Source organism: Eptatretus burgeri, chromosome 16 (genome assembly GCF_056783735.1).
Source record: "Eptatretus burgeri isolate ZD-2024b chromosome 16, Ebu_testis_v1, whole genome shotgun sequence".
Taxonomy (NCBI): Eukaryota; Metazoa; Chordata; class Myxini; order Myxiniformes; family Myxinidae; genus Eptatretus; species Eptatretus burgeri.
Window position 1 is genome coordinate 7573848 of NC_140976.1, and position 18038 is coordinate 7591885.

The window sequence follows — 18038 nt, forward strand, 5'->3', positions numbered from 1 at the left end:
CAATTCAAGAGTTTGCATCATTACTGAAGCATGGCTGTGCTGCCGACGCAGTGAACATCCAAGCAGGAATCTGTCGTTTATCCGCGGTTCCAGCGACAAGCGTGTCCTCTTTCACAAAAGACACAGGAACAACCAGTTGAAAGTCCATCCGAGGAACGGTGTCCTCATCGATGCCTCGTCCTACCTGCTAAACACCAATTAGAAGTTTATAGTTGGGCCGAGAATCAAACCCAGACTGGATGACTCAAAGATAATGGCACTACCTCTGCACAATTCGAGAGAGAGACAGAGAGAGACAGAGAGAGACAGAGAGAGACAGAGAGAGACAGAGACAGACAGAGACAGACAGAGACAGACAGAGACAGACAGAGACAGACAGAGACAGACAGAGACAGACAGAGACAGACAGAGACAGACAGAGACAGACAGAGACAGACAGAGAGAGACAGAGAGAGACAGAGAGAGACAGAGAGAGACAGAGAGAGACAGAGAGAGACAGAGAGAGACAGAGACAGAGACAGAGACAGAGACAGAGAGAGACAGAGAGAGACAGAGAGAGACAGAGAGAGACAGAGAACACAAAAACACAGATGTCTTGAAGTTTTGTCAATGGAGACAAATTTCAGCTGCAGAGTGGCCTTCATCGTGGGTGGGCATGGGCCCTGTACACTTATGTTTGAAATCCTCCTCCCCCACAACCTCTACTCCCTGGAGGGGACTGTAGTGTAGTAGATAGTAGAAAAATCGTGCAAATTATGATACAAGCATCAAATTTGGCATTTCTGTTCTGCAGGTCTTTCTGATCAAATATGCCTGATTGGCCATTTGAAAATCCAAGATGGCGGCCATTTTTCAAGATGGCCACCAAGTTAGCCTCCCGAAGTTGACTTTTTGCTTAGAAGTATTTGTAGTTGTCCGATTTGCATGATCTAAGTGTGGATCCCTATGTTTTCAAGCCTGCTGGACTGGATTTTCCTGTTTTTAAAGCCCCCTGACACACACTTTTTCTGATTTTGCATATTTGTTTATGATTTTCATACGTTTGCATGACTTATCATGTATGTAGTAGTAGCTACTTATGCATGGGGTGTAGTGTTAGAGGTAGTACCTTTGTTTCAGCAGTCAGCCACATCCCTTGAATGGACTACTGGCACTGGTCCTCATCACTGGCCCAACTCTCATTTATGGCTCCAAGAAGTTGCTAGTGCACGTCATCGGCGACACCCTGGTAAACCACGTTGGCTCGTTGGTTAAACTAGATGAGGGTAGCACACAGAAGGTCTCTGCGTGTGATGGAGTACATCTTGCTCCAAATTTTCGAAGTGCACGAAGTTGATGAAACAGATGTGCTGATTGAATCCAGGCCACTTACCAGTCCTTTAATCAACATTTCCAGTTCATCGCCAAGTAAGAATTTCTTGAAGGAGTGATTGTCGGGCACTACCAAGGCACTTTGGTGACATCACTGCTGTGAAACTCAGCATGGGGTTCAGTGTCAGCTAAGTAGGAATTGTATGTTGGCATCATTGTTGGCATCATACTGCAACAACTTACTAGTGTCCCAAATGTTGCCTAATCAACCCCGGATCAGTTAGGCAGCCACACCTGAATCGACAGGACGTGCCAGCGTGGGAGAGCCGAGCCAAGGATAACGGTGTTTTAGTTATCTGGATGGTGTACAGATTGCACGGGACTTATGACACTGGATGAATGATCGGACTAGGTGTAGGGCAGATGCATAAACCGAGTTGTATCCCATACAGGAAAGTGTCCATTATACATGTACAGGGTGGTAAAAGGATAAACCCTCGACTCAGAACGTCATACTGGCCATGGACGCGAGTTCTACTGGTAAATCTTGGAACACTGTCTGGACCAAGTGTTGCCTATGTCAGGAGGTTAAGAAAGAAGATCTAAAGTCCCCCCAGGCCAATCCTGCCAAAAGAGATGATGGGTATATGAACTTGGCAAGGAATATTCCTCTGTTTCACTCACTCAATGCACTACCAATCAAGCTCGACCCTGCAAGAATTGACGAAGGTGGTGGGATAGAGGAAACCTTGAGACAAAACAAGGCATGATATCATGAGAGTTGCAGGCTTCTATTTAACAACACAAAGTTACACAGAGCTGAAAAAAGATCAATCCCTGCAGGTGCTAGTGATGAGGGCAGTAGAAGTAAGATCCCACAAAAGGTCCAAGAAGCTAAAACACACGAATGTTTTCTTTGCGAAACCCAAAGGGGTGAGCTTGGAGAAGCAATGACAATGAAATTTAATAAGAGAATAAACAAATGTGCAAAAACACTCAGTGATAGAAAACTCCTTGCCAAACTGAGTGTAGGAGATGTCGTAGCACAAGAACTGAAATATCACCCTGCCTGCTTGGTGGCACTGTATAACCGAGAACGAGACTACCTGAAGGCACAGGAGCAAGATAAAGCACAGGAGCACTGGAAGGAAGCATTTCCAATTGCTTTCTCTGAATTAGTCACCTACATTAGTGAAATGAAAACTGCCAATGATAGTACAGATCCACCCATTTTTCAGGCTTGCTGATATGACCATGCTTTACAAGCAGAGGCTCGAGCAGCTTGCTGTTGGATCGCCTGATGTTCATCCAACTCGACTTAAGGACCAGCTGCTTTTTCACATCCCCAAGCTGCAAGCTCATCCCCAAGGACGAGATGTTCTGCTGGCTTTTAAGAATGATGTAGGCTCAATCCTCACACAAGCATCCAAGTACGGTGAAGCGATCCATCTAGCAAAAGCTGCTGGGATAATAAGACGAGACATGCTTCATCAAAAGTCGCATTTCAGCAACACGTTTCATGACACAGACCTAGAACAGGCTGTACCACCATCACTTCTGCAATTTGTATGCATGGTCGAACATGGCGCAGACATCAAGTCCCAACTCCAGCATGGAGCATCAAAATCTGACCTTTCTATATCACAGCTCCTGCAGTACAACTGCTTTGCCAAGTACAAGGAAGGAACGGATGTCCACAGGCATTCCAAGGACCGTGAGACACCTTTTGCAGTCTACGTTGGCCTGTATGTGTTTGCCAAGACGAGGAAGAGACAACTCATTGACATGCTCCATGAGAATGGGCTCAGCATATCATACGACAGAGTCCTAGAGGTCTCAGCCCAAAAATGGCTGCCATCTTGGATTTTCAAATGGCCAATCAGGCAGATTTGATTAGAATCCCCTGGAGAACAAATGTGCCAAATTTGATGCTTGTATCATCATTTGCACGATTCCTCTCAAAAATTGCTGTTATCTGCCCCACTACTGGAGCAACACAGACCTGCACGAGACCACTATACCCGGCGTTATTTCTAGTTTAGTATTTTATTTCTATTTCCGTTAAGAAAACGTTCAATGCTGAGCACAAAGTTGTGGTGATATGTGTGTCCCTCATCAAAAAGGATGTTCGGCCTGGTCATTTTCGAAAGTAAGCCTGGTGTTGACTTTGTGGTTGGAGTGGCTGCTTTGGAATCTTAGGATCCTGAGTTTGAGCCCCGTTTGCTGAATGAACACCACGTGTGGTTGACGCAGTCTGTCATCTTTTGAGGTTGGTGAAATGAGTACCAGTGTACTGGTGTGGAGGAAATAATTATATTAATGTATTCTGAATTGTAATTGTGCTGGTGTTTTATAAATTTAAGTTTTATGCTATAAGTCGAATTGGCTGTCAGTGCCCCCTTCCCTTTTGGCCAAGAGTCTTTTTCCCTAAATGTTGATAAAAATTGTCTTGTTATAGTCCATGGGCCCAGGCCAGAAATTCCACTTGTTGGTACCATCTAAGGAAACCAATCCTAGTTATGATTTTTGAATTGGTGTATATTTATAGATCATATTTTGATGTGATAACCATTGCAGACTGGCAGCTTATTGGTAGTTATCATCTCTGGAATGTACCCACCCTCCGCATCATGAAAGCGAAAAGGCAAACTCAGAAACATTTACTAATGATGCAATTGCTGTTTCCACATGGGGCTAGAATGAACTGCAAACCACAAATACATGTCTGAAATACTTTATTTATACCATCCGAATAATCCTTTCTGTCATTCCTGAAGGCAGAATTTGTTTTATGGCAGAAAGGGGCGAACGATAGGGCCTATCAAAATGTTGCTGATTAGTGATTTTCAGTACATTTTAATTTATAATATTGTCGTACAAGTTCCCTGGGTAGTGCTACTGAACCGCAGTAGCCTACAACATGCACATGTTGTATGAGGAAAACATTTATGAACATTTTACAAGTTTTTACCACAGTTAAAGGAATTGCCCTTCCCCTACCCTAGTTCCAAGCTGTTCCAAGCTCCAAGACTCTTATCTCTCCCCGTCTGGCACAGAAGAGTTGATGTCAGAGTTCATTGACTTTCGTGGTGTTGTTAGACGGCACGTACATGTGGCAGGTGACCTCTTGCAGCTTCTGAAAGAGCTCGGTGGATACTTCCCATGAATGACCGAGCTGATATGAAGGCCTCTTGGTAGGTCTTATCCGACTTCATTTGCTTCAAGGCGCCCATCTTTCCCCGGCCTGCAAAGGCACTGACTGTATCACAACCGGAGAACGCGTGCAGTCCAACCAGGGCATCACAGGCACTGTCTCCCATCGATCTAGCAAGCTTGTCAATGTCTGGGAACCGTGTGCGGGTTTGCGTACCACACTTCTGATGCACGGGGCATGGGATGTCCTTATTGAAGGCAAGACACAGCACGAGGACATCTGTATCTTCGGCAGTGATCATCACAGCCTTGTACCCAGCCTCTGCTGCATGCAGAGCATGCAGAAGCATTCGGGTGTCTGCTTCCTCCTGTGTGGACTTCAGCTCTGCCACTTCCTCCCAGTGGTCCTTGATTTTTTTTTATTATTATTATTTTTTTTCCCCCCAAAACGTCAATATCTCAGAATGGTAAAAATGCAAAATACATACACTAAGCTGCTCTTCTGGAACAGTTATCACATATTGAAATAATCATATAGTTCCTACCAATAACTTAGCAGCCCTAATGTTTGGTTTCCTCAGATGGTACCGATATATGCCTGGGCCCATGGACTATTATGGAACGATGTGACCTGGGCTGATAACAGCCAACTCTTGCCATGAATTATGTCATTTGCTTTTTCACCTATAAGACACGTATTGCATTTTGGAGTTCTTTGTTTAAGGCTTAACAGCCCCCACCACTCTCCCATGAAAAGCATATAAATACCAGAAATTGTAATCTTGTTTCAGTGCAAGCACGTGTGATATATACCATCTCAGTGGCTTGTACTCCTTGGGACTGACCAAGTACCAAGTAATAATAAAACTCTCTGATGTAATGTACTTCCACGTTGTGGAAGTGAATTAAATCGGGTTGGTTTAACGGTTAACTAAAAAAGTAAGAATAAATAAAATAGAACCAAATAATATTGCAACAAATGGGGGTTCTCAAGTTCGTTGTGTGAAGTGTACGGGGGTGAGATATAAACTGGTGGATAACATTAGAAATAAATTGTTCTCAAAGAAAGGAACTGTTTGTGGACATTGATTTATCGGTGTCTGTGATTTTATAACAGGATTTTAAAACTGAATCGGCTAGACGTTAAACCCTGCAAGTTAAATAAGATTCCACAACAATGCAAGAATTCTACAACGATCACTACGAGGTTCAAGGAGAAAAATCCACATCACTGGTATAGGGCACTGCATCAGCAGTATAGTCATGCTCCAACAAAATGATAGCTTCCAAGCTGCCATATGCAAGAAGAAGAAGAAAAGGACTTTGAAAGTAATTTCTAATCACTTTTGAAAATACTTGATATGTTCCTGGTTTTTGATTTTGTGAGATGTTTGCCTCCTTACCATTTCTTCCAGACCTTATAAAGTTTGCAATCAAGCTTCTTCTTATGTATGCAGCATATGGATGCAGGTGGCACAATTGGCTGGGGTGGGGTGGGTGCAGCTGTGTGGTTGATGCAGTGTTGGTACTAGCTCAGACATGAATTTGGAATTTCTTCAGGGTTCCGGCGACACCTCAGCTACACTACACAAAGGACGTTTAACGCCTACAAACTCATGCTGGCAGATGGGACGGCTGGTTTAGTGTTAATCCGAGGGATGGCACACATACTGATGAATCACCTGCCTGCGAAACACCAGGTAGACAGTTTATAGCTGGGTCGGGATTCGAACCCATGTGAGACAGCTCAGAGACGAGTGTGTTCCCACACCTTTATTCAGTAGTAATCGAGGTTAAATGTCACATCACACATCATCAGCTTAATTGGCATCTTTTGTCCTTCACTTTATTGCTGAGAAATGAATGGAATTACATTCTAATCGAGGCACACAAAATCCAATAATGTTGACATTTCATTTTCTGATTGTTAAGTGGTTTTCTATTTGACAGCTATCCCTTTCTCGATGCCTTACTTTCCGTTTGGTTAAGCGTTTTATGGTTTCCTCAACGATTGGAATTGGACCTCACAAATTGGATTCTGAGTTAGACTCAACTTCGTGGCTCAGACTCAGACTTTGACTTGAAACCTTGAGATTCGGACCCAATCTAAAATACCTCGGTGCCCCGGACTCGATCTCAAGCTCAAAATCTCGGAGCTGGAACGAGACTCGGACACCGGTGTTTATCGTTAAGGAACCAATCAAAAAGGCCTTGAACGACTCTTCCATTTCTGTGAAAACAATTCTCAGAATGTAAAGTTGCATCACTTATTTTCCATTTTGTGAATTGTCTTATTCGAAATGCTGCTTCTATGTAAGCTATGGTTATGTCGGCTCAGCAATCCAGCTTAAGAGGCCGCACAAACGAAATAAATAAATGTCATAATAGTTGCCCTTTGAGAGCTCAATACTAAATGCTGTCCCAAAATTTTATGACGGAGTGTAGACTGCGTTGGTTTCCTTCTCTTAGATGCTCCCAACTCAGACGTAGCAGGCATGCATAATGCACAAATTTTGGGACGGTCTTGGACGGCGGAACTGTCCCTGCAATGAGACGCTATAGGACAGTGATCTTCACTATTTTTGTTAGAGGGGGGCACATTTGCTGCTAAGACATCAGTGTGAGAACTGCCACACCACCTGCAGGACTCCTTAATGGCTGCTATTTGGACCTGCCTCCACCTACTCTTCTTCGTTGTGGTTAACTGGGCTGTACGCGTAATTATTTGTATACTGCAACCATATCCTGATGTAGTTATGTTACTTTTACGCTTCACATTGGAACACTCATTTGAAACCATTGGGTCAATTTGATAGCATTTATGGCGGATTACAATGCAATGTTTTCACATTTGTGTATTATCGGCTGCCCGTCAGGGGCCGCACTTTGGGCCACCGACGGCTCTCGGGCCGTGCAATGAAGAACAGTGCTATAGGATGACCCAATAAAGATGGTATTTTTGGGACAAAGTTAATATTCACTTTGGTTATTATAAAAATTGATCAACTTTTGATTAAAATCTCGTGCTTCATGCAGAAAATAACTTTTCACCATCAATGAAGGTTTTGTTGTCGTTAACGTCACTCCTCACAACATCAACTGTAATTCTTTAACACGCCATCTTGTTTACTGGTTCAATAGTTGTTTTCATTTCACTTTTTTTTGGGGGGGGGGGGTGGGGAGGGGTGGGGTGTGTATTCTTTTCTTAACCACACAGAATATTCTTATATTTTTGTTTTTTTCTCCTCTCACACAGGGGATACAGGATACCTCAATAACTCAAACACAAAGTAGATGAACAGAAGCCTCCTCTATTACTCCAGTCTTTTAAAACTCCTCTGGCCCTGATTTGTAAGTTAAATTTTGAAACGACATTCAATGTTGAGGGAAGCCCCCTCGATCGTTCTCTGCTGTTGCATCGTTATCATTCTCGGGGTCGTACGCCACACTGCTGTCCCCAATCACAATATCTCTGACTTCATTCTTGTCCTTTTGATAGCAAGCTATGATCCACTTGTATACGGCAATACAAAGTATACAGGCACATGGTAGAGCTGATAGCAGCGATAAGATGACGACGACCCACGTGGGATAATCCAGAAGCAATTTGTCGGGGAAATCCGCCTGAGGGATGGTTTATAAAAAAGGCAAGTTTGAAGAATAAGAAGATGTACATTAAGCTTTTCGTTGAAATATTCTCATTTTTCTCTACTGCCCTCCTTTTAAAAGAAGGGTCTTTGTTTATGGTTCACGGGTTTTTTGTGACCCAGAAAACTCACATTGCTGGGGTCCCAGGCCTCGTATTTTAGGGTACTTTGGGACTGTATGATGATATATGATACCAGTATAGTGCATATCACTGCAGGACTGATGAATCCCCACAGCACCATCCAGATAGGGTTGGGCTTTCGTTTCAGCATGAACTCAAGGTCTTCTCTAAACCTATGATAACAATGACAATGGTTGCAAAAATCGTTGATATTTCGAATGTTACATCAAGTCCATAAGTAATATTCAACTGATAAAGACAGTTTTTGTGATATCATTATCAACAGTTGAAGTTCAAAGTTTCATGTCTCCCACTAATCATGTCTTTTGAGCTTGTTTGTTTTTTTTACCTACATTTTGTAGCATTTCAAGAATTTTCAAGTCCTACATTAAAGACAGATGAGAGGCAGGAAGGGAGTGGAAGACGATAAACCTGCCTACAGTGGGAGAAAAGCAGGCCCTAGCCCACAGCTTCTCGGTGAGAGAAACCAGTGATGCCCAAAGGTTTAACTTCCAGCTGATGCAGAAGCCCTGTCCCACAGAGGACGGCAACACTCCATTGAGTTGCATGCAATCGTTTTGTCTGCTGGAAGAAGTGCATCATACTGAGAAAAAAACTGGACCTTTTGGCTTGCTTGTAAATTTATGCACAAACACTGATCCTGATCCATTTTGGTTTGTGTTATTATTATTTTTGAATACATAGTTGAGGCTCATGGAAGAGTGAGGACATTCAATGGAGGCTTGTAGCATGGTATTGTGTACACTGTGGTCCTAAATGAGGAGAAAGCTTAGAAACTGAACCCAGTTTTAATTAAAACTGGTAAACCAGTAATCCCGGGCTTCAAGGCGTGCCTCCATTTTAACAAATTTCAACACCATCACCCTGTCACATGATATGGGTTTTCCGAGTTAGAAAGTTAGTTCAAGTCTGCAATGGGGCCCAGCTACGGGGTCCCTCATGTTATATCAATGAAGGATTGAAAAACCCATTGCAATACATGATAAAGAAAGAAACTTCACATTGGACAAATCGAGGCTGGACAAATTTTCAAGTCCCCAAAAAAGTCCAATAACTCCATATTTGCATATTAATGTAAATGGCGAACTTGTAGAACGTTAAAATCTCTTCCAGAATATGTGGTCACTTTTTGTCTATCTTCTTTGGTTTTCATTTTACGACATATCAAAAATGGGTGATTTTCAACTTTGGGGGGCTCTGGGGCCTCACTGGGGTAAAATACAGACATAGTGTAAACATATTTGGAATCCCCTCTTCAAGGCCTATCAGAATCTGTCATTAAATTTTTTCAACTCTCATTTGCATATTTGGCATATTTAATGAGGCGAATCGGCATCATTTTAATCATATAAATTATGTAACGATTTCGATGAAATTAACAACTTAACATTCCAATGGAACCTCGCAAATGTGTGCAAAAGTTTGAGGCTGTCCTATTACCCCTTCTGGAGAAGAAGATGTTTTTAGGTTTTGGAGAAAATCCAATATGGCCGCCATACCACGTGACCGACGTCATCAAAATTTTCATAGTATAAACAGCAAGTGGGGAGTTATTAAGGTGTTAAGTTTAATTGAATTTCATCAAAGCATTGTTTTCATTTAACGACATTTCAAAAATGGGTGATTTTAAACTTTGGGGGTCTCTGGGGCCTCACTGGGGTCAAGTCCAGACATGGTATAAACATATTTGGAGTCCCCTGTTAATAAACTATCTAAATCTGTCATTAAGTTTTTTCAACTCTCATTTGCATATTTTGCATATTTAATGAGGCGAATCGGCATCATTTAAAATCATATAAATTAAATAACGATTTCAACCAAATTAACAACTTTACATTCCCATGCAACTTAACAAATGTGTGCAAAAGCTTGAGGCTGTTGGGTTATCCCTTCTGGAGAAGAAGATGTTTTTAGGTTTTGGAGAAAATCCAATATGGCCGCCATACCACGTGACCTACGTCATCAAAATTTTCAAATTATAAACTTCAGGTGGAGAGTAATTAAATGGATAAGTTTCATTGAATTTACTCCAAGCGTTGTTTTCATTTTATGACATTTCAAAAATGGGTCATTTTCAACTTTGGGGGGCGCTGGGGGCTCACTGGGGTCAAATACAGACATCGTATAAATATATTGGGAGTCCCCTGTTTATGTACTATCTAAATCTGTCATTAAATTTTTTCAACTCTCATTTGCATATTTTGCATATTTAATGAGGCGAATCGGCATCATTTAAAATCATATACATTAAATAACGATTTCAAACAAATTAACAACTTTACATTCCCATGCAACTTAGCAAATGTGTGCAAAAGATTGACGCTGTCAGATTATCCCTTCTGGAGAAGAAGATGTTTTTAGGTTTTGGATAAAATCAGGTCAGGTTCGATCTGTGACCTGCTACAGGTACCATGTAAACCTGTACTAACCTGTTCCATGGTCGGGTTGGCGGCGACTAAACCGTCTCCCCCACCAGGTTTTCTGGTGAGGGGGGTGTTTGGATATGGACACCCAGCAGGATTAAAAACAAAACCTGTCAAAGGGCGGAGGAGCTCCTTGTGAGCCAACGGCCATCCATATCTAGTGCCCAACTGTGTCTGCAGACGTCCTCCTGCAGTTGGGTTACTTCTTATTAGGAGGTTGGTGGCAGGATTTGCACTTCAGCCACCGTAAAACCCTTCATTCCGCAAAACGTAAAAACGCAAAAAAAATCTGAAAACCCACTCCATGGGAGTACCTCCTGTGCAGCTTCCCTTCGCAGGGCAGCTCACCGGATGACGGGATTGGGGCAAAGCCTTCGGGACCCCCAATCTTTGATCGGAGGGAAACCACGGGGTAACATCCCTGGGTCAGATTGCGGGAGAGTGTGTCGGAGTGGTGCTGAGGTGTCGTCCACCAGACGGCGGTCTCCTTGGGTTAACCTGAGGCGGTCCCTTCGGGTGGGTGCCTGGAATGTCCTATCCCTAAGAGAGGATGATCACTTGTCTCTGTTATCATCTGAGCTCAAGCGTTTGGACATCGGGATTGCAGCTCTCTCTGAGGTTCGGAGACCGGATTGCGGCGAGATAATGGTGGGTGGTTACACCTCCTATTGGTCTGGTCGCTCTGATGGTTACCATACCCAAGGAGTTGCTGTAGCTGTGTCCAATAAGCTGACCCCAATGATAATTGAGGTAACACCGGTCAACGAGCGTATTATGAGATTAAGGATCCGTCACTCCTTAGGTGTCATTTCCCTGGTCTCTGTTTATGCTCCGACTGAGGCGAGTGATCTCACCGTGAAGGATGCATTCTACGCCACACTCGAGTCTGGTTGATCAGTGCCCCAGACGAGATACATTTCTAGTCTTGGGGGATTTCAATGCATCGATTGGAACTGATAGGGACGGTTATGAGGTGTGTGTTGGTCCCCATGGGTCAGGAACTATGAACCAGAATAGCACTAAGTTCCTTGACTTTGCAAGAAGTCATGGACTTAGGGTGGCTGGTTCATGGTTTCAGCGCCCACAGGCTCATCGCTGGACTTGGTATTCCAACGCTGGCGGTGTGGCAAAGGAGATTGACCATGTCCTCATTGACGGTCGTTGGAGGATGATCCAGAACTGCAGGGTCTACCGGAGTGCTCAGTTCCTCAATACTGACCACAGGCTTGTTGTAGCAACTCTAAAGCTGCACCTTAAATCCTGGAGAATGGTACCATCCCAGCCGAGGCTGGATGTTGCCAAGCTCAGGGATGAGAGAGTAGCTGAGGAGTTTGCGAACAGGCTGAGTGGACACTTGGGGGGTCTGGATGCTTTGGGGGGTCCTGAAGAGTTGTGGAGCGCCTTCAAGACCACCGTCCTTGATGTTGCCGGTGGATGCCTTGGAACTCACCGCAGGGCAAAGAAGAATTTTTGTCTCTCGAGGGACACTGGATACCATTGACCAGAGTCGCAGGGCCAGGCTGAATGGCAGAGCTGAGTTGTTCAGGGAGCTGAGGCGTAAAACTGTACGTGCACTGAGGGTGGACAAGGAGGCCTATGTGCGAGGAATCTGTGAGGGGGTAGAGCATCACCTGTGGACAGGTGATTCTCGTCCCGCTTACAGGGGAATTCGCGCATTACGTTCATCCAAGCCCATCCCTCGGAGCACTGCAGTTCGAGCAGAGAGTGGTAAGCTCTTGACAGAGGAGTCTGAAGTGAAGGCCCGCTGGGCCGGTTACTTTGAGCGGTTGTACCAGGCTGATCCCCCAACTGTCGAGTTGGACGTCAAGGGTGTTACAATCCCTGTTGCTGACCCTCAAATCAACTGTGGTCCACCTTCGCTTGTGGAAACACGGGCTGCGGTGAACCAGTTGAAACGGGGCAAAGCTCCAGGGATCTGTGGCATCCATGCCGAACTTCTCAAGGCTGGTGGAAATGCTGCACTCGTGTCGTTGCATGCAGTTTTGTGCTCTGCCTGGAACACAGGCATCATCCCAACTGACTGGAAGAGGGGCCTTGTTGTCCCTCTCTGGAAAGGGAAGGGTGATCGCCAAGACTGCAACAACTACCGAGGGGTGACGCCGCTCTCAGTGCCGGGCAAGGTCTTTGCTCGGATAATTCTCGATAGGGTTCGCCACCATCTGCTTGAGCACCAGCGTCCAGAGCAGTCAGGCTTTACACCAAAGAGGTCAACGATTGACCGTATCCTTGCACTTCGTGTCCTCACCGAACGCAGACGAGAGTTTCGGCAGGGGCTGCTTGCAGCCTATGTTGATCTCTGTAAAGCGTTCGATTCAGTGAATCGGGATGTCCTCTGGAGGATTCTTGGTCTTCGTGGGGTGCCACCAAAACTGATCGATCTGATGTCTGAACTCTACTCTGGTACTGAGAGTGCTGTGAAGTGTGGTGGTACCATCTCTGACTTATTTCCAGTTGTTACTGGAGTTCGTCAGGGATGTGCACTTGCCCCCACACTTTTCAGCACTTGTATGGACTGGATTTTAGGGAGGATGTCGGAGAGATCAAGTTGCGGTGCATCGTTTGGGAATGTCAAGATCTCGGACCTTGATTTTGCAGACGATGCAGTCATCTTTGCGGAGACTTTAGACATCCTTTTGGGTGCCCTCGAGGTGCTGAATGAGGAGTCGGAGCCGCTGGGATTACGGGTTTCTTGGGTCAAAACTAAGATCCAGGCTTTCGGTGACATCTTGGATGCTGCTGTCCTGTCTGTGTCTGTTTGTGGTGAGGATGTTGAGGTCGTGGAGAGATTCACTTACCTTGGCAGTGATATTCATGTCTCTGCTGGCTGCGAGTCAGAGGTCAATAGACGTCTGGGTCGGGCCTGGGGAGTCATGGATTCACTGGATCATGGGGTGTGGCGCTGCCGGTACCTGTGCGGGAGGACGAAAGTCCGAGTCTTCAGGTCCTTGGTACTTCCAGTCTTGCTCTATGGGTGCGAGACTTGGACTCTGACCAAGGATCTGAGACAGAGACTTAATTCCTTTGGTACCAGGTGTCTTCGGAGAATCCTTGGCTATCGCTGGTTGGATTTTGTATCCAACGAGCGGTTGCTGAGAGAGACTCGGATGAGATTTGTTACCTGCATAGTCCGTGAGCGTCAGTTGCGGCTGTATGGACATGTGGCTCGTTTTCCTGACGCTGATCCTGCTTACCAGATTCTCTCAGCGAGGGAGTCTCATGAGTGGAGGAGGCCAGTGGGCCGACCACGTGCCTCATGGTTGCAGCAGGTTGACCATCATCTCAAGGAGATGGGGATGGGCCTGGCATCTGCCTGGGGGATGGCCAGACGGAGGCCCCTGGAGTACCGGCGGAAAGTGGACGCAGCGACGCGCTGTTCTGGCACATGCTCCCATACCTGACCTGACCTGATAAAATCCAATATGGCCACCATACCACGTGACCTACGTCATCAAATGTTTCGTAGTATAAACTTCAGGTGGTGAGTAATTATCCTGTTAAGTTTCGTTCAATTTCATCGAACAGTTTTCCCTACAGATCCGCCACAAAATCGGTCAGTAGAACATAAAAACGCCTTTAATGATTAATGAGCGTGGGGAAGATCATGGTTTAGGATTGGTGGTGATCTGAGATGGTGGTGAATAGCTGTCTAGCTGACCTGGAGGGAAGGATGAGATTGAAGAGAAGGTGGACATTTATTCCATAGGTGAGAAAAAGGAAAAGACGAACGAATGAGTGGAGGTGAGCAGTGATCCTGGATTTAGGTAGTTTCACCAGAAGGGGGTTGATGGTGGACCGTGTGCGCCCTGCAGAAACCAGGGGGGGACAAATCACGGGAAGAGCAGAGGGTGCAAGACCAAAAAGGAGGCGGTCAAAGACAGAGAGACCACCGCCCTGTGGGTAGTGGAACAGTGAGAGGTCCATAGACTCAGCTTCATCATGGGACATTCCAATGATCTTGAAAGCCTTGGTTTCCATGGCATCAAGCTGAGTAAGATGTGAGAGAGGGGAGCCAGCTCAGAGGGGGAGAGTAGTACCTCCACGAAGCTGTGGATGAAGGCCTTGTTAATACAACATAAACCAAAGAGAAAAAGCAAAAATAATTGTCCAGAAAAGCTAATCAGGCATGCTGGCCCCCTAGGAAAAAGCAAAAGAGAAGATGTCTTCTCTGTTTGTATGCATGGTGGCAATAAGGAGTCATGTTCGAAGGAGGAGATGTTCGATGACGGCACAAGTGGAGGGCTAAGCATGCAGGGTTGAATAGCAGATCATTAAATGCACAGATATGGCTGAAAGAAACAACTTTGGCTTATTGATTGAGATACAGTGACATATCATTCATGATGTACTGTTAAATAACCATGGTACAGATGGATTATCACAGTGTAGATGTTCCGTGATGATGAGGTTGTTCTCTCACCTTCATGAGCGCACCCAGGCAAAAAGTGTCCCTTTATAATAGTACTTCTCTGCAGACTACTGTCATAAGAACGCCAATCACTTCAGTTACTGGCAATCCTTCCTGCACTAGGCCTACATAAACCACAATAGTGTAAGCTTTAGTAATTGTAAAGTTAACTTAAAGGGAAACCCAAATGCAATTTCTTTTTTCCTGAAAACTATTGAGAATCATTAATTACGATCGAATTTGAAGGGAAGTTATTTTTTTTGAATTTTTTTTGCCAATCAGAAATTGTTGTAAAAAGCCCTAAAGTGTGTACTTTCGATTTCGCCAGTGATGTCACACCATGAACTCACCTTGATCTGAATGGCGGTTTACGTAGACAAACGGTGCATGTCGAGCTCGGATTCAGATACCCATTCCACCGTCGTTAGCAACACTGAAGGTTCTCAGAATGCTGAAACTGATCAGTGGGAGTTTGAAGAAACTATTGGAGACGAAATTAGTGATGGAAACGCTTTCGGGGGAATTGTGGAGACGCCTCGTTTTGAGCCCTGTGCGAGCGATTCAGCGGAAGAAGGCGGAAGTGTTGGTGAAGATGAAAATGCCGGTCACATGATCATTTCAGCTCGGTAGGGCTTGATTTTCTGTTCAATTAACGATCTGTGAGAGAGGGATTTTGTATTAATTGATAAACCGGTTTATATATTACTCGAGCAGGAATACCCATCATCACACGACAGGACGGGCACCGCCCAGCACACTCGGACATCAAGGACAAAATGGGTGACAAATGCTTAGTCCCACCAGCACAGGCTGACCAGGTGTCTTGTATGTTATGGGATCGTCCCATTTCATACTTTTCCCTGACGCCATTTGTGTCCATGTCGTGTCCCACCGTCATGTCCGTGAGGTGTCAATGTCCCTACCCAGTGGATGGGGATTGTGGAGGGGGAGGAATGTAGAGGGGGGGTGGGGTGATCTTTGTGAGAGGGTGGTGCTTATGGTGGAGGGGTGGGGGTGTGGGATGGTGGTGGCTATTGTGGTGTGATGTTTGATGGGGGGTTGTGAAAGTGGGTGGAGGGGGCGGTGGTACCCTGAAAATTTTCGCATCCTCAGTCAAATCCTCTCACAGGAGTAGATGATGATGCATACCTACTTTCTCTCTACTTATAAATAGAGGGTGGTTAATTTGATTTGTAGAAATTTGTGTTGACAATAGATAATTATTTTCAGGTGCTCTTGTCGAGCATTGGTAACTGCCGAACATTGGCAACAGGTGTTTGATTCCTGCTCAAATCGTCCACGTACATATGCTGGTAGCTGGGTAGAGATGGTGTTACAGTTTTGAGTGACGGTTGTTTCTTCTGCTTAATTGTGGGTAACACAGGACTAACTCTACGGTAGTATTTTTGCCTGGTGTCAAATGAATCATCATAAGTGATACACTCAACCCTGACCCCGACCCCTCCCCCCCAACCCCAACCACTTTCCTTCTCTCTGAGAGTATTTAAGAGCTGGTGCATATTTCCTGCATAGTCCCAGATGAAGTCATCTTGGTGATCATGACGTCAGACCTGAGCCTTACCCGAGGCAATAGTCATATAAATTGTGGTGCTTTCACTCTTAACTACACTTTAGACCCACAAATAATGTCATTTGGAAAGTATGAGTTTCTCACTGATTCTGATTGTATTAAGCAAGTGGTTTTGTCTCGTTACTTTTGGTGGCTGTATGCATTTTTACCTCTTGTATCCATATATGTACATGACTGAGATGAGCTCTACAAAGCATGTGAAGAGGAGGGGTACTGAGCAGACATAATCATTGAAGATCGTTAGCCAGTAGTTCCCAGGGGCCGTGATGAAGATCATGGAGATGAGCATGGATACCAGGCAGATCATACCTGCAGGAGGAGGAAGGAGTAAGTGCAAGGCAAAGAGTGAAATGCAGGTGTTAGCGTGTTTAATGTATTTTGTGTTGGTTGTTTCTCTTTCTTTTCGCTTCATCTTTGTCCTCAACTTAAGTTGGTGTTCTCTATCTGTTCCTGTGCCATCAATCCTGTCCCATTGTTTGTTCCCACTCTTACCTTGCATCATCTCTTTAGACATGGACTTCGGAAAGACCCTGAGGTCCGTCAAGGGGGTGAGCACACCCTCCAGGTTTCCAAACATGGAAGAGAGTCCAACAGCCAACAGCATGCAAAAGAAAAGGACAGACCATAACTGTGGCACCGGCATGCTGTTGATTGCCTCGGTAAAAACGATGAAAATTAACCCGGTGCCTGAGACTGCCTGCACAAGAGCACAGAGGCGAGAACAAATGGGTGGGCTATGTCATGTAGCTCGTCTTTTTAACATAATTTCCAGCATTTAAACAAAAGAGTGGCAATTTCACAATGGTTAACCATAATTGTTCTGTTCCTGGATGCAAGTCATTCTCAACGTAATATTGTAAACTAGGTGAATGCACCCGGCGCTGCCCGGGTTCTTTTTGAATGAATTTAATCTTCTATACATATGTCTGATGCGAGCACAGTATCAGTTCCCTATTAGGCCATGGCAGTCATAGGCTAAGGGGGTTGGTGAGGGGGAAACACACCCCCTTCCCCCCCCCCCCGGCCGAAGGGCCTTGCCACATAGCTTATAACCTTCCCGGGGCCCATCCCGACATTTTTTTGTTTCATTGGTTAGCTCCTATCTTTCACCTTTCAGGAGATTAGCGCGTGCAGACAAACAAACAAACAGACAAACAAAATCTTAAAATCATATGTTAGATATATTGTATATGGCGTTGGCACCATGTCAATCGGCTGAACTTGAAAAATTAACGTTACAAAATCAGGTGATGACGTCATAATTCGGAAGTCGGAAGTACAATTATTTTACATCGGGACACTCCCGGGTACATGTTCTGTTAGCATGTGAAGTTTGGTGAGGAT

General features: G+C 44.9%; 1 protein-coding gene across 5 annotated transcripts in view; it reads right to left on the reverse strand.

Annotated features, from left to right (window-relative positions):
• Positions 1–4029: 4029 nt before the first annotated feature.
• The window catches only part of LOC147010429 (sodium-dependent neutral amino acid transporter B(0)AT1-like), a 54991-nt gene continuing 40982 nt past the window's right edge, over positions 4030–18038 (reverse strand). For 3 of the 5 annotated variants that reach the window (XM_085859742.1, XM_085859745.1, XM_085859744.1), the window contains 4 exons: positions 17187–17391; positions 16844–17003; positions 8244–8406; positions 4030–8088 (listed from right to left, as the gene is read on the reverse strand). In XM_085859742.1, coding sequence (XP_085715868.1) covers positions 7840–8088; positions 8244–8406; positions 16844–17003; positions 17187–17391 — 777 coding nt within the window. In that variant the 3' untranslated portion in view covers positions 4030–7839. Of the gene's footprint in view, positions 8089–8243; positions 8407–8669; positions 8816–16843; positions 17004–17186; positions 17392–18038 lie in introns of all 5 variants that reach the window. The other 2 variants (XR_015052434.1, XM_085859743.1) reach the window with 2 other exon arrangements.